This window comes from Tachypleus tridentatus, chromosome 7, assembly GCF_004210375.1.
Source record: "Tachypleus tridentatus isolate NWPU-2018 chromosome 7, ASM421037v1, whole genome shotgun sequence".
Lineage (NCBI taxonomy): Eukaryota > Metazoa > Arthropoda > Merostomata > Xiphosura > Limulidae > Tachypleus > Tachypleus tridentatus.
In genome coordinates, this window is record NC_134831.1 from 21,547,133 (window position 1) to 21,570,701 (window position 23,569).

At 33.9% G+C, this 23,569-nt stretch overlaps 1 protein-coding gene across 9 annotated transcripts in view; it reads left to right on the top strand.

Annotated features, from left to right (window-relative positions):
- The window catches only part of LOC143255271 (NGFI-A-binding protein 1-like), a 193,340-nt gene that overhangs the window by 78,434 nt on the left and 91,337 nt on the right, over nucleotides 1-23,569 (top strand). For all 9 annotated transcript variants that reach the window (XR_013030492.1, XM_076510686.1, XM_076510691.1 and 6 more), the window contains 2 exons: nucleotides 7,509-7,610; nucleotides 20,888-21,025. Coding sequence is in view for 8 of the 9 variants with exons in the window: in XM_076510686.1 (XP_076366801.1) it covers nucleotides 7,509-7,610; nucleotides 20,888-21,025 (240 nt within the window). In the remaining variant the exon portion in view is untranslated. The remainder of the gene's footprint in view (nucleotides 1-7,508; nucleotides 7,611-20,887; nucleotides 21,026-23,569) is intronic.

The window sequence follows — 23,569 nt, forward strand, 5'->3', positions numbered from 1 at the left end:
TAAAACTTCTTGATCAAACTTTGGTACTACTGAACATCGTGCACTTTTGCTTTCTTTTCGTTAACCAAAATGAAACTGAACGGAGTTTTCTAGAGTCGATTCCGTTACTAAACTACATTTTCAGAATTAATAACAATGGGAGATGAAAAAGGTTCGCTTCCGTTGAGCACCTAGATGAGGAGTGGTTGTTAGACACAATAAAGACAGATGTTACGACTGCGCTTTTTTAACTTATTATCTTCGAGAAAACTTATTATCACAACAGGACCGCCTTGTTCCAAGCTTATATAACAATCTCATTTCAAAGTTTTTAGATTGTTTTCCGAAGAAAAGATTGATTCAGTATTAAAAAAAAGTGCTCACTGATAAAAACTTTTAAATCGACGTTCTTTGGCAACTTTAGATTGTATTAAAGAAATGATGGCCTAAAAGTAACCATCATTCTCGTTTCTTTTATAACTAATATTGTAACTGAAAACGTTTACATCGAAATTGGAAAGGAATACTGTCACAAACAAGGCATGATCTGCTCTCACACATATAAGTGGGTGAATGTTTCTCATATTTTTATTCGTTTGTTCACTTGAAAAACGCATTACAATAGAAAAATAACAAACAAAAACTACTTTTCATTTACGATGTTTCTGTTTTCAGAACTGACAAAAACAAGGCAGTTATACATTCCACAAATATGTCATTTTTACTACCATAATTTTGATCGTTTTAGTTTGTTTGATGTTAAGCATAAAACTATACAATAGTCTCTCTGTGCTGTGTCCACCACGGGTATCGAAACTCGGTTTCTGGCTTTTAAGTCCGCGGAAGTACCGCTGTGCCATTTTGGGGCATTTTTTTGCTCTTAAACCACACATCAGTTTCCCCAATCTTATAAATATGTAATTTCGTCAGTTACCGACAGGGATCGCCGGTAACATGTATTATAACATCTCTGTATGTCTTCAGAGATACAACGCTAAAATTCGGGCATCAGTAACCCGCGGTGGACACAGCAAATAACCTAATATATCTTTAGTTTAAAACAAACAACCTACTGACAGGTTCATGTATTAACTATGTAATTTTCGTCTATTTTTAATTAAACCATTATCCTAAAAGGTCGATATATGTGTGTGTTGTATTTTTGAAATATTAATCATTTAAAGTACATAAGTGTTCACATCTGAACTGTACAATTCACTTATAATATTTTTGTTTTCACTTGAATGGCAGCTTATGCATACAATAGGCTAAACGACCAATTAGGAAACCTTATGATTCAGGCTTAACCATCCCTAAATTTCAACAATGGGTCAGAGACGAGGCAACCAGTCGGTAACACTCTCCGTCCAGAAATAGCTGATCAAGATGAAATGTGCATGTGCGACCCAGAACCAGTTCCCGTGAGGTCACGCGATACCAGTGCGTTTAGGTTCAATCTCGCGTGATTGGACGAGATCTTATTGTCTGGGAGCAGACGCTTACTATTATACTCTGCATTATCAACTCGATAAAAATTGTAAACAAATAACTGAATTTAAAAAACATAATTTGAGCACCAAGAAACAGGATTATTTGACTTTTTGCACACAGCGGTTCTAGAATATTTATTAAAAGAGGCATAGAAATTTAAATTATCTGCTCGAATTTGACATTTCAAAATTAAAAAAATATATATTTGATGCACGGTAGAAACAGTAAGGTATGGGTGCTTATACGTCCCTCAGAGCTTAAAAATACTTTGAAGAGGATTATGCGCAGAGAGTTTCTTCGTTGTCACTGTATTTATTATACCTCGTACAAAAGCATCAATCCCACAGATAATGTACAAATCATATGTGTGTTTTATAAGTTAAGATGTAGTTCTATGGGAATCGCCCTCCAGTGGTTCAGCGGTATGTTTGCGGACTTATACGCTAAAATCCGGGTTTCGATACCCGTGGTGGGCAGAGCACAGATAGCCCATTGTGTAGCTTTTTTTTTAATTCAAAACAATATCTATAGGAATCCTGTGTGAAGGTAAACGTATCTTCTAAAAACGTTTAAAAATATTTAGGGATTTTAACTAGGAATTCTGCGACTGCAAACTATTCGGATAAAAGAAAATCTTTTTAATTTGTGTGTATTGGTAAAATTATTATTACTTATTATTACAACTTTTTAGTTGGCGAAACTTTGTAGAATAGACGGCATCTGCCTGTTGTGGAGACACAAGTGTATAGGACGACGTTTCGAAAGTCTTCTGACTTTCGTCGACTTGAAGACGAATCTGTGTCTGGGCTGCACCTGCGCATTTTAAGAGGAGTTATGTGATTGACTGTATGTTGTGATAACAGCGGAGAGTGCGAAATGTGTTTGGAAGAACAATGCATGTCTCGAACCTGCGACTGTTGGATCTCTTATTTATTACGCTAACCTTTAAGTCACGATTGGACTTACGTACTTTTATAACAATTCTTGCATTGTAAAATTATAATACCGTTTAAGTTTGTTGAACTAACAGATTAAAACTTTCGGTTTTTGTAACCAGGTTTAAAAACAAACAAATTTCCTATATATGTAAAAACGGCTCGTTTGGGTTGAGAAAATTTTTTACGTAGAGGAGTGAGCAACGTTTCGACTTTCTTCGGTCATCGTCAGGTTCACAAAGAAAGAAAGGGGTAACTGACCGGAAGCTGGCCGCATGTTTGAAAGGGGTTGTGTAACTGAGTGTCGGAATGTGGTGGAAGCTACAACTGATTAACAGCACGACTTTAGTTGACTGTGGTGGAAGCTACAACTGATTAACAGCACGACTTTAGTTGACTGTGGTGGAAGCTACAACTTATTAACAGCAGGAGTTTAGTTGACTGTAGTGGAAGCTACAACTAATTAACTGCTCAACTTTCGCTGACATACTGATTTTGGTTTGAAGTATTTGCCATTGACGTAATATTTAATTTTGTAATCTTTATATCAAATATTGGTTTCATGTAAAACACTTGGCCTGATTACGTGCATAATACATGCTAATGTTAAAAACAAACAAGCATACTTCACTGTCAAGGCTATAGTAAAAAACGATGTATGTGTGTTGGCATGTTGCTTGTATTTCATTTAATATATGCTGTTCTTATTAGTTACTGGCTACCATGGCAGTGTATCACCATGTAAATGCTAGTTTTATAACATTTTTAACTCTCAAAACTTTATGGATAAATGAAGGTGACAGCTTCCGTGGACGATAATTATTCACATAAAGGTTGAAAGGTGGAAATTAATATGAATGTGACATTGTAATCTTTCATGTTCATACTTGGAAAAATTGTGAGTGGTTATGACAGGATGTGACGTCAAGTGCACGTGTCTAAGTTGATATCACGGACTTTATAATTATACCAGTTTATTTTACTCCGCGACAGAATTACTTACAATCCATATTAACACAAAGAAAAAGTTACGCTGTATGAAATGATGATCCACACTGCAAGTGACGCATATCTAGTCTTTCTTGATATATTCGAAAAACAGATAAGTTGTTAGCTGTTTACTGAACACTATGCAATGTGACTATTACTGACTTTTCTATAATACTTTCACTTATATGAACACAAAGAAAATCCTAAAAATAAATCGATATAAATAATATTATATTAGAATAAGCTATATATATACTTAGAACAAAATTTAAAATCAACCTCAAGTCCGTCAATATACTTCAATATGTATATATATATATATAAAATTAAACACATCCTCATTATGATTCTTAAAATAAATTTAGAATGCATTGTTTCAACAGTTGTATACCATCAGTGTTGACGGTATTTTCGACCATAATTCCAAAAATAACTCACGAGATTAGGCCATCTTAGTTTAGTCCTAAATATACAAGTTAACAATGCAAAACAATCTTTATAATAAAAATACTAATAAAATATAATTTAAATTGAAAAGTAATGATAGTTTATCTACTAAAATAAGCGATAGACTGTCATTTAGTAGTACTAATTTTCCTATAGTATAACCAAAAACTAATATTTATAAAGATGCAAAATAATAAATAAGCAAATAATGCCTACGCTGTCCATGAAAACAAAATAATGTTAAATGTTATACAAAGAAAACAACATACTTAATATAATATATTTATTGTTTGTCTAAAATATTAACACCGACTATTGCTGTAACAAACATAGAACTAGCTACAAAAAGTAATACATAACGTTACACCTTCTGTAAAAGCCAAAAGGGAAACATGATAAACCTTTAGAAAGTGGAAAGTTAATTGAAATAATAATACTTAGAAAGTAAGTACAGCACTCGTCATTATGAGAAAGAAAGTGAGGATCTAAAAGCTAATGTGACCAACTTGAGGAGGTATTGTACTAATAAATAAGGAGCTGTTATACAGTTAATATTAACTATATTTAATAGTAACTTTAACAGAAGATAAAATCAATGGGGTTCAATACTACATCTAAACGGATATATAAATAATAGCTCAAGAAATTAAAATGTAGACGTGAACGTTTTTTAAAAGATCGTGATATTTTGTTACGTTCTAAACCCATAATATGTAAAAATAAATTTAAAAATGTTGACTTTCGCACAGAAGTGAATGTTTGTTCTTTAATTTTGCGCAAAGCTACACGAGGGCTATCTGCGCTAGTCGTCCCTAATTTGGCAGTATAAGACTAGAGGGAAGGCAGATATTCGTCAACACCCATTGCCAATTTTTGGGATACTCTTTTGTCAACGAATTGACAAAATTGATTGAACGTAACTTATAACGTCCCGACGACTGTGACTATGAGCGGTAAAACATATTTTAGACGGCTCAATTAAGAAAACAATAAACTCTTCCTCATGGCCGAAAATTTTTAACAATGTAAATTAGAAATTTAGATGTTGTTTATGAATTAAAATTTCACGATAATTGCGATTGCTGTTCGTGATTTAAAATCTAGGAAAGTGCAGGTAACATCAATTAAATAACACGAAATTCTTTAAATGTATTCTCAATTATCTGGCCCGGCATGGCCAAGCGTGTTAAGGCGTGCGACTCGTAATCTGAGGATCGCGGGTTCGCGCCCGCGTCGCGCTAAACATGCTCACCCTCCCAGCCGTGGGAGCGTTATAATGTGACGGTCAATCCCACTATTCGTTGGTAAAAGAGTAGCCGAAGAGTTGGCGGTGGGTGGTGATGACTAGCTGCCTTCCCTCTAGTCTTACACTGCTAAATTAGGGACGGCTAGCACAGATAGCCCTCGAGTAGCTTTGTGCGAAATTACAAAAACAAACAAACAAACAAAAATCCTCACGCGATCAACTTAACGTTTATTGGTGTATGAGAAATTTGGAAAATTCTGCTAGCTAATAAGCTTTAAAAAAAATCTTTTAATTTGGACCAGTGGGAAAATAGGAAACAGTAAACACTGTCTCACATGTTAAAATTAACATATATGAGCCTGTCAAAATATTGGAAAAGTCTACTAACTAATGAGCTTTACAATAAAAAACGGAAAACTTTAGTTTGGACCATATATTCCTCAGCAAAATATGCAGTAACAGTGAATCATGACTGTGGCTTATCTACTGTTCATTGTAAATACGATATGTTGGCATTGCATTATTGTAACAGAGCGTTCCAATAACAGTGACCGTGGTATATTGTTATGTAAGGTAAATACAGAATGATTGGTTTGTTTGCTACATATTCTACATACAGTATGGTGGGGTTGCTCGCCACAAAACACGCAGTAAAAGTGTGCGTTTACTGTGTAGTGTAGTTAGATCAGTATTGGGTAGTGTTTACGCAACAAAATACGCAGTACAAGTGACTGTGTGTTGTATAGTGTAATTAGGACCTTATTGTATAGTATTCTTGTAACAAAATACACAATAAAAGTAACTGTGTGTTTTGTGGTATAAAAACACTACGAAGGAGCTGCTCTTGTCGTTAAACACGAAATATCAGTGTCTCGTCTGCTGTATAGTGTAAAACTAGCATAATATGGTTGCGTTCTCATAACAAGACACGCACTAACAGTTACTGTTTGCTGTATAGTGTAAATACGGTATAGTAGAGTTGTGTTCTCACAAGAAAATACGAAGTAACATGACTTTATGTTGTATAATGTAGATCCTATGCTATAGGGTTGTGTTTTCGCAATAAAGTTCACAGTATAATAGTGACTATTTGCTTTTAAGTGTAGATATTGTACTATGCGGTTAGGTTCTTGCTACAAAACATGTAGTAACAATGGCTGTTTTCTGCACAGTGTAAATACGTTATGACAGAGTTATTCTCTCAACAAAATACACAGTAAAACAGTAACCTGTCAGGAATGTTGCCTATTGTACGGTTTTTCGTATTATGTGTGGTCTAGAAATCAGAATAGTGTTGTTTAACTTAAAAAAAAAACTTACTGAGAGACGTAAACGGATACGCCGTTTTACCCAAGCGTGCTTCTTGTCTTGTAAGGGATACAAAAACCCTTCAAGTTAGTACTCAATTAGATCGACTAAACTCCAAACTAGGCATTCTTCTCAAATATATAATTTAAAGACATGCAGAGCTATATGTGCTTCCTGTGGTTAACCAACCATAAACGGATTGGTTTGAAGGATTGCACGCACGGACAACAGTGTATTGTAAAAAAGAGAGTAAAACCCTAACACCTTAGTTCCTGGACGTAAGAAATATTATTAGCTAATGTGTCTGTGATGTAAGGGCTTTATGTGCTTCGAATTTGCTTTCAAGTGTCTGGACGTGTGTGACTTTTTTTCTGTTTAGTTTTTTATTTTAAAGTCTGTTAACTTAAGTTTTGTTGGTTTGTTAAGAAACAACTTAGTTCTATAAGTTTAATTGATGTTACTAATGTGATTCTTGCAGAAAAGTAAAAATGCAGTACCTTGATTGATTATTTGGAATTAAGCACAAAGCCACATAATGGGCTATCTGTGCTTTACCCACCACAGGTATCGAAACCCGGTTTCTAGCAGTTTGAGTCCGCAGACATACCGCCGTGCCATTGGGGTACACATTGCAGTTGCATCATTTGTTCTATAATTTTACTACTATTAAAAATTAAATGATAGTAAAGAAAAACGTAAACGAATAGTGAGTGTTAAATACGAAAGGAATAGCTAAATAAATTGTTTTATTAAACCTTATCCTAAAAATGTGATTTCTTAAGAATCATAACAACTACAATTCACGTGCTTTATCTGGTTCACGTGATAACATTTGCTGTTCATGAAAACTGGTGGTGTATAAATGTATGTATAGCGTCTAAACCACTACTGTGACTATTTTATCTCAGCTGGCTTGATGAGTATTGGGTGAAAGGCCTTATCAGCAGTGGATATGGCAGATATAGTATGGTTGACGTATTATGCATCATACCTCTTTACTTCACTCGTGGTTTTTTAGAAAAGTATATTTTATTCCTTTACGCGTTTGAAATAATTTGTTTTTCAGTATTTTTAACTACAATTTAATTTAAGTCTGCTATTATTGTTTACAGTTGCAGTGACATCTCAGCCCACAAATGAATCAGAACTACAGTTGTTTAGAGTCCTTCAGCGAGCCAACCTTCTGTCTTACTATGACACATTTATATGTCAAGGTAAGTAAACCAAGTAACTTGTAACCTTGTATCAGGTTTTGTACAAACAGTCTATACTGGTGATAGCTAGAAACACGGAGCAGAAAGATTGACTCTAGTCGCCCCCTTTATGTCCGCTGATGAGACAGCGGCTAGTTTATGGACTTACAACGCTAAAGTCCGATGTTCGAATCCTTGCGGTGGATACAGCAGATAGCCCAGCCCAATGCATATTTCCTCTACAACAAAATCTCAAACCTTTCTTTACTATTTTGTCCGTTTTTTTGTTATCTACGATTCAGCTGCAAAAATTAAAGCAAATCATATTGTTAAAAATGGTCATTCATTGAAAAATAACACCTTCACATGGTTAGAAGATTTTTTCTCGTTTTCCAGTCACAACCAAGTTGCTTTTTTATTACATTTCATCCTTACATTATATTACTAAAGGTAGATATGAGTTTGTTTGAAATTAAGCACAAGCTACACAATGGGCTATCTGTGCTCTGCCCACCACGGGTATCGAAACCCTTTATAACAATGTATAAAGTAATATTTTTCGTGAATATCACGTTTGAAAAGACAAATAATTAAGCAGTCCGAATGACTTAATTTTATTTGTTAAGTCGGAAATTTCTTTATCAGACTTATGCTGTGTTTTAAGTCTAAACACAACATATTAAACGTATTTTTTAACTACCGACGATATGACACTGAAGTGAGTATTATGAAAAATCCGCTAAAATCGTATTATCAAGGTTAGTACCCAGTGCTTTGTAGCGTCTTAACATTAAGGTTTACTAGAAGTTGATACTTTGACATGTATGAATATTTTGTCAACATTTTGAAACTATTTTCGTTAAATAGATTATATTAATATTTTATCATTTAGATTACTGGGAGGGTTTGCCTAATATACTGACATAAATTAATAAAAAATGTTGTGAATATATTTATGTCTCCATAGAGACATACTGTTTTTTCATTGTTTCTTCTTATTTCAAACGCTTTTCAAACGACCGCCATTATTTAATTTTTCAGTGGTTTAATTGAAACTTAGTAGGGTCATAGCTGGCCCTAAAACGTGTCAAAAGTCAAACAACACGAAAATGTGTATTTTGAGCACAAAATATGCAAATAGGCACAAACATAAGTTTTCATGAATATGACATCATGAATACGTCACATTCGGACTTAATTGTTTTTAACGAATTACAGAGTTACAAAGCGATGAATATCGTTATTACCATATATTAGCACGTTACTCACCAATAGCTATGTAAATGTCTTTTGTCTTTGATATGTTTTTGATTATGGACGAGAAAAAAAAAAGAATTCAACAGACATTATTATACAAGGCTGCAAATCGATCATAGCCACCAAACACTGTCATTCCTACCAACTACTAGCACCCCAAGTGAGCACTGGCGGTATTCGGCTGTTGTGTATAATCGAGGAGTAAAATCTAGCATTATTTAAATAATAAATATTATTCTCTTATATACCAGCAAATAAGGCATATGATAGACATGGCATACGTACTACAGCGATTATTAGCTTATTGTTGCAACTCTGTTGATTTCATGTATCATTTGTTTATTTATGTATAGGGATCCTATATTCATGTTACGTATCATTTGTTTATGGGATCCTGTATTGATAACACGTATCATTTGTTTATGTATAGGGATCCTCTATTGACGTCACGTATCATTTGTTTATGTATATTAATTTTTCACTTTTGGAAACAATAATACCTACAGAATCACAGGTTTTTTTTCTTACCGCCGTGTGATCAATTTCGTTATACAAACGTCTTGGCTGTTTTCCATAGCAGACATCTTTGTTTGTTTGTTTTGGAATTTCGCACAGAGCTACTCGTGGGCTATCTGTGCTAGCCGTCCCTAATTTAGCAGTGTAAGACTAGAGGGAAGGCAGCTAGTCATCACCACCCACCGCCAACTCTTGGGCTACTCTTTTACCAACGAATAGTGGGATTGGCCGTCACATTATACACCCCCACGGCTGGGAGGGCGAGCATGTTTAGCAGCAGACATCTTTAAGCTGTAGTTTAAATATAACACCAAACTCAATTTCGAGCGTCAGGTGGGCGAACACAGTGGTGGCTGATGGTGAGTTTATAATTACAGCCAACACTGTGGGATTCCTAATTTTATAGATATTGTAGTAAGAGTATTTTGCAGTTTTTATGGGCGTTTCTTTTTTTTATATTTGCATATAAGGGAAGATCATTCATTTGTTCTTGGATTTTGAGGAAAGCTACACGAGGGCTATCTGGTCTTGTCGTCCCTAATTTAGTAGTGTAAGACTAGAGGGAAGGCAGCTAGTCATCACCACTCACTGCCAAGTCTTGGGATATTCTTTTACCAACGAATAGTGGGATTGACCGTCATATTATAAAGATCCCAGGGCTGAAAGGGCGAGCGTGTTTGGTACAAAGGAGGATTCGAACCCGCAATTTATCAGATTGTGAGTCGATCGTCCTAACTGCCTGGCCATGCCGAGCCTATAAAGGAAGCAACTTTTCATGTTCTAAGATGACCTATCGTTGATCATGAATTCACATACTTTCCGTCGAGGAAACAGGCACTTCAGTTAATTTTTAAAAATCTTGTAATTTTGTTTTCCTATTGTTAAAATATTTTTCTAATAATTTAATACCTTATGACATCTTACCAGAAAAAAATTACTTATTATTAGTTCCAGTAATATTTTTGTCAAGTTATTTAACTATGGTTTAATGATATATTAAAATCGTGTTCAACATTAGTACTCTATGATTATCTTTAAAATAAAGAAACTATTAGTACATTATTAATTACGTAGCAACAGATTCAAGTTTGAGAGCAAAATGATATCTCATCATCAGGTCAGGTTTATGAACTTACTATTATCTTAGCATCAGATCAAGTTCTGCGCTAAGAGCTTAAAATCAGGCTCATTAGATTGTATTTAAAAAGTTACTACTACTTCTCAGAACTCTCAAAATTATATTTAATATTAAGGTTGAAGATCTTAATACAAAAGTCAGTTTTGAACATCTTATAAGGATTTTTCAATATTCTGAGTCTTGTAGATGTTTTAGTATTGCAGTTTTATTCAAAATTTACAATGCATTTTTAAGCAAAGCTCATATGTGAACACAATAAGCGTTTTCCTTATAATTTTGAAATTTTTCTACTAATCATAGTATATTAACATCTATACCTAAAATCTAAAATTTACTTCCAATACCTTATCATTTAGAGCAGCATCTAGAACCTGAGCATGTTAGTTTCGTTTTACAATATCTTCACACCATCGTCTTTGTTAAAATCTCAATAACACTTTGATTCGTGGGTCCAATTTTGATTGAGAGTTCATCTTTGTAGCAGTGTTGAGGGCCTGGTATATCATCGTTACCACTCCGCAGAATCTGTCAATCCGATGACATCTTCATTAAGCCGATCAGTGCTCAATGGCAATATACCATAAAAACTTCAGAATCAGTGTGTGTCTGGAATCCCAAATGAAATATGTTTGTGTAGGCATTACAGTATAATGAAAAGTAATTAAACAGGTAGTAAGTTTTTAGTACCGTTTCAAGTGTTAGAATTATCTATAAAATATTTTTAAGGTTTTAAGCATGGAAGAAGGAAGGCGTTCTCTATTAACTGCAGTTAAACATATTTCGTGAACTTATTTTTTCGTCAGACTTTCTGTATTAATAACTGTTCGTCATACTAAATGTTCATTAAATAGTCAATAAGGACAACTTTTGTAAAATATAAAATAAAATAGTGTAAAAAGTTTTCACCAGACAAGTTGCCAAGTTAATTTAAAGTAAATTGTGAAATTGTGCTTGAAAAGTCTAATAACCTTAATGCTTAGTGAATGGAGTTCCCTCGATAATTAGGGACTGTATTTTGCATGTTTTGGAAAGAGAAAAAGTATCAACGATAGATTTAGCTAAAGAACCAAAATATCCTGATACTTAATTCTTAGATAAGTAATAGAGTTTTTTTAAGAATTGAATTTTTTAAAGAAGTAACACTGGTTAGAGCAAATCGACTTGTGAAACGCGTATGACAATATAAACTGTACTACTGGATTTCTATTGACATTTTGTTTGTTTTACTTTAACCGGTTTTCCATTCTCATTAGAGCAATTTACATAGTAAAATTTTAAAGTTGATTGTTTATTATATTCAAGTTAAGTATAAGCAATATTTTATTTTGCGAGTATTTTATACATATATAGATAACTCAGCTAATAAAATTATTAAGCTTAAACATTTGTCATATTTTTTTAATGTTGAGTGGTTAAGGCGCTCGACTCGTAATCTGAGGGTTTCGGGTTCGAATCCCCGTCACATCAAACATGTTCGCCCTTTCAGCCGGGGGGGCGTTATAAGTTACTGTCATTCCCACTATTCGTTGGTGAAAGAGTTCCCCAAGAGTTGGCAGTGAGTGGTGATGACTAGCTGCCTTTCCTCTAGTCTTATACTGCAAAATTAGGGACGGTTAGCGCTCGAGTAGCTTTGCGCGAAATTCAAAAACAAACAAAAGTTGCTCAGATATATTTTTTAATTGTGGTTTTCTGAGTATCTTTAAAAGGCCTTACTTATTAACGTTTTTTCCTTCAACTACAGGTGTTTATTTAATAATGATATTTTTCTTTAACTATTTGTTGGTGAGCTTTTTATTAACTTGAATGTTTGCTGGTCATATTCTTTACCTATTTGTGCCATGTAACAAGAATGTTTGGCTGGTTAACACTGAGGTAAATTTTCATGTACATGATAATTAATTATTCTAACAGGATTATTTATTTTATATTAAGTGTAGGACCATCGCTTTATTTAAGATTATACATTTTGTAAATGTATTTGCATGGTTAAAAATATTTCTTTATATTTCTTTATTGTATTTGCCCTTTTCTGGATAAACCAAAAAAAAATGCCTGCATATTCTCACTTTTTAAACAATATAATTCGTAATAAACTTTAGGAATATTTAAAACTGTTTCTTCCAGCTTTTAATATTCCTATGCCCCACTTATAATTATATAAACATGATAAAATTTATTTACACACTTCATCTATTAAGGGCACGTGCTTGTCACAGTAATTTCTTTAAATGGTAGCTGAAAACAATATTAATATATATATATATATGCCTATTTTTGGCCTCTGAAATAGTTCTACTTCAATTAATTACTGAAAAATGTTGAGGACTATTCTTTTCCCCATTCCTGCTTTGTTAGACGTGTGAATGTTTTTTTTTTCTTACCCAAGTTTGTCTTATTATTTCATATAATCTATTCGTAAGAGTGCGACCAGATTTGATAGGACCTTTCATTGTTAATTGCAAAAAGTAACTAAGTAGCGTCGGTTTAGGAAGGAAACGCAAGCTAAAGGTCAAAAGATGAGCAAGCTATGATTTTAGAAAAAAAGTTGGTTAGGTATTTTCTGGCTCATGTTTTGGCGAACTTAGGGCAAAGGTGAAGATTACTTAGAAACATTAATTTATATTAAAGCTGTTGATCATCAGGAGGGAAATATCAAGTGCCAGAAATTAACAGTTCAGTAGGTTTTGCGAAATGTAAAACAATGTTTTAAATTTTATTTTACTTATCACTAATTGTTGCAAAAATAGTTAACTCAGTTTGATCTGACTGCTTTAATACGCGACATAAAGGGTTCAGTCGAGATGGACTGAAGAGGACATGTGAAATGTCGAAACTAGCTCCACTTAAATTTAGTATTGTTAGTCTAATGCGGATTTAAACTTTATTTTCAATCCAACAGATTTTGTCAGTTTTACTTCACAGCTTAAACATATGGTAAATATTGCTTTTGTTACTCAAACACAAATTTTTTACATTCCGCATTAGTAGAAGAAGATTGCAAGTTCATGGTTTCTCATCAAGATAAATTAATAGAATTTTTATTGATTGTAAGTTGAAAATACTAGGTTCAAATTCATTAGTTTTTTTGGCCCACTGTTAAAACAAACAAACATATTTCTTAAACACTTGATATGATTAGATAAAGTAACTAATGTTACATTAGCACATGTATTGTTTTCTCAAGTTTTTTTGTTTTAGAGCAAAGCTAAATTGGCTGTCTATTGTGTCTAACGCGGGGAATCGAACCCGGAGTTAAGCGTCGTAACTCCGTAAGCTTACATCTGACTCACCGGAGAAATTTTTTCTCAGTAAAGCTTCAGATGTTAGTACATCTGAAATGATGGAAAGTTTGTAAACAATGTTTGTGTTAAGGGGAAGCCTTTTTTTTTTCGTGTTCCTGCGACTTTGATTACTGTGTTCCTCTTATGAATACCATGTTAAGTTGTTACATTAACACGAGGCAATATTTTCATTGCGAACCAAATAAATATCAACTTTCGGTAAAACAGAAATAAGTTGGAAGGAAAGGTGGTAGTCAAGGAGATTATCATCTCCAGTTAATTCTGGATTAAAACTTCTGTAGATGCGATACAAGTCCTACAAGTGCTGGAACTCCTACGTGCGATGGTGACTTAAAAAGTAGTTTTTTTTTCTTTTTTTAAATTAGACGATACACTACGTTTTTACTTAATTTAGGCATGTGTTATTTATATATCGTAGTCTTGGGTTTGTCGTAGTAAAGTCAGAGCGTTCATGATATACCCAAACGTGAAAGTAATAAACGCCCATTATAATCTCTTGAAGTTCAGTGTGGAAGTCGTTAGCGCAGGTAATTATCTTTTGCCGTATTTACCGTCGTAGTCCATACAGCCCTGTATAATTTCCCACCAGACATTTTACTCCATTTATCGATTTCAAATTCCTCTGTCAGACTTATCCATTGGTATATAGTGTAAAACCGAAAAGGTAATAATCACCTGATCCCAATGTCACTTAGTAATTATGGTTTCTGGATAGAAAAAAAAATAAATGATGAACTGTCACGAAAGAGTTCTAGTTCATTTTTACATTTCACTTCTTCCTCTCCTTCTATCTCTCTCTTATTTTTGTTCCGTCTAAAACATAATTTTAGGCTCAAGTAAATCTTCATTAAGACAGTTTTAACATAATTTCTAGGGCACGTGACTTTTGTTTGTAGCTACTTACAACGTTCACTATAAAGTCTGTGATACTTATATTTCAATATTTTAAATTGACTAGAAAAAATAAAGCACTCGAACCAAAAGAAAAGTTTCAAAAGCTATTGTTCGATTCGTCAGTAAAGTTCTCCTGGAAAAATAAATCTAGATAAACATAAACAGAGTGTCATTTGGGACATTGTGATTATCTAACTCTCAGTCTTTAATGCATTTTCGTATAATATTTGATCAGTTTTTACAACAGCGTACAATTAAGATAAATGTTTTTTTGAAAAGAATGCATTTCTTACGTGTCAATTCATTGTGTGGCTCAGTATGGCCAGTTGATTAGGACGCTTGACTCGCATTATAAGGGTCTCGGATTCGAATCCCTGTCTTCTTACTCGCTATTTCAGCCGTAGAGGCGTTATAATGTTACGGTCAATTCCACCATTCTCTGGTAAAAGAGTAGCCCAAGAGTTGGCGGTGGGTAGTGATGACTAGCTGCCTTCTCTCTAGTCTTACACTGCTAAATTGGGGACGGCTAGCACACATAGCTCTCGAGTAGCTTTGCGCGAAATTCAAGAGAAACCAATTCACTTGTTATTGAGTACTGATATTCTGATTGTTTTCTATTTTTTCAGTATTAGTGTGAAACCTAGTGTAAGCTTAATGTATTGTGTTTAGAGACCGTTAATGGCCTAAAGATTAGCGTAGCGTTTTGCGTGTTGACAAATTCAAGGCTAGAGTCGCAATATTCCATTGAAGATGTTCAGTACTGTGACGGCGCTAAAATCATAATAGGTAATCTTGCTGTTTATTTAATAGTTGTCGAGTGTTAGACAGTAGGTGCTGCTACCCGATTATTGTGTCTGTGGTCAGCAGTTCTAAATTTAAACTTGTTATGTTTCAGTCCTAAGGGTATCTGATCTGACCCTTTAGTCCATATTTCATATAAGTTGTTGTTAGGTTGAAACTTTCAAAGCACTCTTGAAAAAAAAATTATATCTGATTTTCGTTTACTAAGATATGCCGATATTATACTGGAAATATATTTAGTAATATAGTCTAGCCTAAAATGAAAATTCAATTGACATAAATTGATTCTGATTATAAAATGCTGTTGATAGAGGTATTTTTCCAAAGTTTGATGTGTGTGTTTTTCCTATAGCAAAGTCACATCGAGCTATCTGCTGAGCCCACCGAGGGATATCGAACCCTTGATTTTAGCATTGTAAATCCGGAGACCTACCGCTGTACTAGCGGGGGGCCCAAAGTTTGATATAATTAAGATGCAATTAACGAACAATGTGTTCTTTTTTCCCATACATATATCAAATTTACTATTATATAAAGTTAATTCAAAAGTGTCAATATTTTAGCATTTTTGTAGGCTTGGAGTTCCCTCGTAAGTCCACTTTTGATTCCCCAAGGATGCCAAAATTTTGTAGTTGTCATCAGCTTAGGAAGCATCTGTATGTTCACGATTTCTTAAAATTCTGTTATCCGAAACGCGATCTCTTCAGATCGATGACTTGACATGCACATGGGAAAATATTTACTTTTTAGGCTATTTCATGTTGATTTGGCCAGAAAGAGTGACGCTTTATAATGTCCATTGCAAGTCGGTTCCATTCAAGTTCAGTTCTTGGCAAGTGTCGAGAGCTCAGGAGAGTTCAGATTTGATGGTTGAGTAGCATATTTGTCTTTGTACGTGACTGTGAAGTAAATTCAAATCAGAGTTTATACAATAGGTCTTTTGTGTTACTGTCTCATTTCATTTAACTTGTAAATAAACGGTGTTTCTGCTGTCTCTTTCGCCATGCCTTTGAGCACTTCGCTACTGACTTTTTTCTTCAAGACTTTCCATGGCTTGGTGGTTAGGGCACAATCTGCGGGTCACGGGTTCGAATCTCCGCCACTGAACATGCTCACTCTTTCAACCGTGGGAGTATTATAATGTGACAGTTCCTTATTCAATGATAAAAATAGTAGCCCGAGAGTTGTAGGTGGGAAACACATACCAACTCTCTTTCATCTGGGCTACTACTTCTAAATTAGGAAAGGCTAGCCCAGTTAGCCTTTTGATAGTTTTGCACGAAATTCGAAACAAAGCAAACCAATTTATCTTCAATTCCATTAATCGTTTATTAACATAGAGGCAACATTTTGTGAATCTCTGTTACTGTGTTGGAAGTTCATCTATGTGAACATTAGCTATAAATAACAATGCTGTCAGATATAAAAGACTGTTTATTGCAAGTATTGTTATTAATTTATTTATTTTGTTTTAGTAATTCATTGTTGTCGAAGCTGTCGACTATTGAGTGCAGTCCACTGATATCAAGACTTTGGAGATTTCTATAAGGCCTAAGTGAAAGTATTATAAATAACTGCGACCAGACGAGAGAAAATAGAGCGAAAAAGTAAAGCCACGCGAAAGGGAAGATGAGTCAGAGAAAAGTTAAAAGTTAAGTTAACAATCGTAGATGTGAAAGGCCTAATGGGTTATATATTAGTGTGAAATAAACAATTTTAAAAGAGATAAGGAGAATAAGTTGTCTTGTCAAAGGATGTTCTAAAGTAATTGAACTCGCCTAAGTGAACTTTGACAAAAGGTAGACTTAACTGTGGAACTCAACGACAACATAAATGAACTATACATGGGCAATTTAGCAATAAGGAAGAGAGAAAAATACTTCGGCTTGTAAACTGAACTCTAAAGCAATTGAATTGGCCTAAGTGGACTTTTGAAAAGAAGAATAAATCTGTATAGTGCTTAAGATACAACTATGATCTCCATAATGTTAAAAAAATAAAAAAATTGTATATACGTTCAACTTATTTCTAACATGTATATTATTTTAAAAACAAGTGGAGTGCGTGTTGTTCTTTTATAGTCTAATTTATCGACAGCAAGTCACAGACACCTACTGGAGAAGAATCCTTGGCCCAACAGACTCATATATTTAACTTACTGCGTATACTCTTAAAAGTAAATTCCTGAAAAACTCACGTACTATAAAGTAAAATGAAGACTACCCAAAAACAAAAATTGTTAATTAGCTAAAGTGAGATATTTTTAGTGTGCGATTTACAAATTAATAACATGAGCTAGTGTACAATGTGAGAAAAAGTGCTAGGTATATGAATTACTGAAAAATATCTTGTGCATATTTGTAAAGGGTGGACGATGTTTTAAGTAGAAAGATTACAACATGATTCTCCATGTTTGTTATAACTCTCTAAGTAATATCATGTTTCTATCTGTATAAATTAAACACAAATGATTTATTAAACAGTTCGTTTGTAAGGCAGGGTTAATTATTAACGTAGAAGAGTTACTAAATACAGGATGTACGAAAGTTCTGGATCCACAGGTGATTTGCATTTTTAATCTTACTATTAACTCAAACTTGTTTTGAATTACAACGCCAGCATGTAGAATAAATTCTGTAAAATTCACTGAAGTCCCTATGGTTTAAGACCTTTGAACACTCTGTAGTGCCTTGTTTGTATAATAGACAGAAAATGTACCAAGTGAATAACTTAAGAAATAATACTATGTAGCCATTTGTAAAGTAGATACAATGTATTCATTAAATTGTTTGCTAAATAACACCACGTGACCATTTAATAGAGACAGACGATGTATTCATTACATGGCTTACTAAATTATACCATGGGGTTACTTGTAAGGTAGAGACAATGTATTTTGCGTATTGGACAGTGTATATTTAATTAAAACGCTTACATAGGTGGTCATAACTAACTTTCTGAGTAGGGACTAGTTGTTTTTTTCTGGTTAGATAGAAATGACGACTTAATAAATACTATTTTGTTCTTCATTGATTACTTTCAGATATTATAATTCTACAAATCGTTCAGTGTGACTTAACAAATACTGCTCTGTGTTCTTTGGCTATGTAGAAGATGAGTGCTTGATAAATTAATTAGTCTGTTTTGCTTTGTTTATATTGATTTGGTAGATAAATTGTACTTAACTTTCTAACTAACTCTCTTTACACAAATTACATGTAACTTTGCGATTGATACATGACCTTAAATAATGTTCTTTGTTCTTTGGATATTTAGAAACGGCGTATTTAAAAGATGACTGCTTGTTTACAATTCTGCGCTAGTTGGCTTTATAGAAGAGTTGTTTATTGTAGAAATCTTATCAAACAATGTCTCTATAGTTTGTTTATAGATGGAAAGACGATATGCCCTATCATTAACTAACTAATTAACGTTTACTAGTTCAATAAACGACACGCTCGTGTCAAGACTTACTACACTTTGTTGTAGAATAAAGGACATATTGGTGTAATATATTAATTAAGTCTCAACTGGTTGGGTGGGGTCAGAATGACCCATGCTGATTTATGAAGTCAATGTTCCAACTCAGCTAGTGCTGCTTTCTACCTGATATTTTCTGTACAATATTCTCAATCAATTCTTGAATGTTGTGCACAGCGGATATACTATTGCAGCTATTTATCTTGCTGTTGTAATTGTTTGTCGTTTGTTGCGTATTCTGACCCTACCGTATTATAAAGATAATACAGTGTCTTGGAAAACTTGATCGAAGCAATTACTACTATGAGTTTTTCTGAATAGATCTCTCTACCAACTTTGCACAATGACATGGTGTAACGTTTGCCTATTACTCCAATTCTAACTGTAATCTTCAAGTCTTGCCATAAATCGTCTATTAGATTCAAGTCAGAACTTTGAATGATACACTTTAGGACAATTACTTTCTTCTTTTTAGAACACTGTTGCTTTGGCTTTGTGCTTTGGGTCACTATTCAGCCGAAATGTGAATTTTCGACCCAGTTTTACATTCTTGGCTGACTCAAGCAGGTTTTCCCCTGGGATTTGTACATCCCTCTACCCTCTCAATCCTGAAAAGCTTCTTCCCAGCTAATGAGAAGCATCCCCATAACATAAAGCTGTCATCACAATGCTTGACAGTTGGGATGGTGTTGACTGGATGATATGTTGTCTCGGGCTCGCACAGACGTAATGGGTTTTGCATGGCCAGCTGGTTAGAGCGCTAGACTTGAAATCTAGGGATCACGGGTTGCAATTCCATCATACTAAACATACTCGCCCTTTCAGCTGTAAAAGCGTCATAATGTAACGGCCAATCCCACTTTTCTTTGGTAAAAGAATAGTTCAAGAGCTGGAAGCGGGTGGTGATGACTAGCTGCATTCTCTATAGTTTTACACTACTAAATTAGGGATGACTAGCACAGGTAGCTTTGGTATAGCTTTGCGCGAAATTCTAAACAAACAAACAAACAGACTTAAAGCTTCGAATTTAGAACAAAAAACTCATTTTTTGTCTTATCTGACAGATAGACATTCTGTTACATGTCTGCTGTATCATTTGCATATCTTGTGGCAAACTGTTTTTCAGTAATGGTTTCTTTTTTCCCACTTGCCCGTACAGACCAGCTTTGTGTAGGGACTAGGATATTGTCGATGTATGAACACCGACTCACATCTCATACATGGAACTTTATAAATCTTTCACGAGCTTCACAGTGGCATCCCTAACATTTTTCTTGCTTCTTCGGCTGCTTAATTTAGAAGAGGAACTTGATCTGGTTGTTAGCTCGGTGGTGTTAAACACATTCTAGTTCTTGATGACGAACTTCACTGTATTCAAAAGGATAATTAGAGATTTTGAAAATGTCTTGTAACCTTCTTCTGATATGTTAATAAAATTAAACCACTTTGATTACACACAGAAAGACCATTACACTAATTTTGAGATCTTTCGAACCTGAATTGATTTATGGTTACCATAGCAAGGAGTTGAATACTTTTTGAAATTCAAATCGAAACCAAACAAATGGTTAATATTAGAAAATGTTACCTAACGAAAGATTAATATGTTTTCAATTTGATAATTTGTATAGCTCGAATAACTCAACCTAACAGGTTTTCGTTGAATATCGTGCATAGCTACTCATGCGTTGTGGTCTGATAGTTTGACAAGAGTTCACTTTCAGGTTACTTCCATCTACTCATATAAAACATGCTTCAAAAAGAGTACATTTTGCCAATGTATTACGCGGAGAAAACGTGCGTTATACACCGTTGAATAGATCATTTTTTCTCTGTTTATTTGTTCTTCTTATAGTCGACAGTTGACTCTGTAATCCCAATTTGCTATGTGATTTCGCTTTACCTGGTAGGTGGAGACGATGTCCAACAGCTTTGTGAAGCTGGAGAAGAAGAGTTCTTGGAAATCATGGCTTTGGTTGGAATGGCAAGCAAGCCTCTACATGTTAGGAGACTCCAGAAGGCGCTACAAGAGTGGGTGAATAATCCGGGTAGGTATTCAGAATTACCATAAACATTATTTGTTTGGCAAGTATTACTGTTAAGTAATATTGCGTATTCAGAATTGCCATAAACAATTTTGTTTGGCAAATATTACTGTTAAGTAATATTGTGTATTCAGATTTATTATGGTTATTTCCCATGATAAGTAGTGTGATACGTGTATAATTACCTTAAACATTTTATGTTTGACAAGTATTACTATGAAGTAATATTGTCTATTCAGAATTATTATGGTAATTTCCCATGATAGATATTGCCATACGTTTATAATTACCTTAAACATTCCTTGTTTCGCAAATATTATTGACAGGTAGAGCCATATGCTTAGAACTATGGTAGGCGCTCCTATGACAAACATTACTAGTAAATAATTTCATATTTGCAGGATTGCCTTAATCATTTATAATTTCTCAAACATTCCTGGTAAGTGATCTTATGTCGATAGGATTGATATGAACATTTCCAGTTTTACAAGTATCACTCACAAGGAATTGTAGTTTATTCAAGATTATCATTTCATTTCCAGTTTCTTAAGTAGTCTTAGAACGATAATGAGCATGTTTCTTGTTTGGTAAACGTCGCTAAAAATTCTGTTTTTGAAGTAAAATGTGTAAAGCTTTCTAACTAATAATTATTAAGTAGATAGAATGGGGAATATTATGAAAGTTTAACTTAGCAGTAGAAGTCTAGTGAAGGTTTCTGTTTTTCATGAGTATTTGTTAAAAGTAATATTCGTTAGTATAATCTGATTAATTAGTTACGTGATCGCGGAAGCCAAACAATAGGTTATTTGTTATTTCTGTTCCTTGTTCGTCGAGATGTAGTAATGATTGTTGTAACCCCTATCTTAGCTTTGTTTAGGGTTTACTATGCTTTTCATAACGGGAAAAAGTAGCTTGTTTGTAATTGAGCACAAAGCTAAACAATGGGCTATCTGTGCTTTGCCCACTGTAGTTGCCGATGCTCGATTTCTAGTGTTGTAAGTCCGTAGACAAAACTGGACAATTTGGAGCTTATTGTTTGTTCTACCGAGGAAGCAATGAAACAAACTATAATATTGTTAAGGGACAAAAACATCATTACATACATGATGTGTATTACTTTGTGACACAACGAAACACACACACAAACAACTGATAAATTCACAATTGATTTCAAAGTTTTATGACACATGTATTACTACTTTTTTTGCTAGTCTATTCACAAACCAAAAACAACAACAAATCTACTGTAATTTGAAAATGTCATAGCCTTAGCAAGAAAAAACTGTTTTGTTTTTTCAAATTTCGCACAAAGCTGCACGAGGGATAACTGCGCTAGCCGTCCCTAATTTACCAGTGTAAGACAAGAGGGAAGGCAATTAGTCATTACCACCCACTGCCAAATCTTGATCTATTTTATTACCAACAAAAGCGGGATTGATCGTTACATTATAACGCCCCTACGACTAAAAGGGCGAGCATGCTTGATGCGACTGAAATTCGAACCCGCGACCCTCAGATTGTGAGTCGAGCTTCCTAAGCACCTGGTCATGCCGAGTCCAAAATTCTAATGTGCTCATTTGAGATTAGTATGACTAAGGTAGAAAGTTGATGGTGTTTAGTTATAGTAAGTTATTTTAGAAATCAAAGGGGAAAAGGTCAGAATATAGTATATATTTAAATAATTAAGTTCAGGTTTTTGCAGCAATATGTATAGGAAGCTTGAATTTATGTTTTTGTATTCTAAAGTTTTTGCAATATTGGAATTTGAGACGGCATAAATTTCAGCGTTTACAAAATGTAATTTTTGCTTAGAAAATGTGTCGTGGGGTAAAACATACTAATAAAATAAAGTCATACAAGTATACATTCTACATTACATTTATGGGTCAAACATGACAAAGTATATTTCAGTGTTTGTTGTGTCTTCTTGTGACACAGCGGTAAACTTGAGTGATTATAACGCTAAAATTTGGGGCTCTATTCACCACGGTGAACACCACGCTGTTAGCCTGGTATACAACTTTGCGCTTACAACAAACGAACCTTTTCTTGCCATTAAAAGGTCACGTTCTTGTTAGACTGGGAACAACAAAGTTTATTAGTATTGATATTGTAAAGTCAAAGCTAATTTAGGTTTGTGGCGGTTGTGTTAATATGGTTTACTATGTAAATTCATGGTATTTAAATTACTAGAATAAGCATTTCTTTCTTTGAAATGACTTTTAGCTAAAACTCATTAATTTACACCAAAATTCCAGTTGAGCACTTATGTATAATATCATAATTTATAAGCGAATTGTTCATTGTGAAATAGCATGTTAAATATTTTTAAACAAATCAAAACGGCTGATATAAAAATTGCAATGGGAATTGAGAATTCAGTTCTCATTAAAACACATGTTACTGAACAGTAGTTAAACCTTTTAAAGTCATTTCTTTGAAGTGCTGTTACAAGTATTCGTAAAGAAGTTAACAGCATCAAATCTATGAAATTTAACTTTCTTTTTAGGTTTCTATGTTTTTTTACTCATGTGCAATAATAGTTAA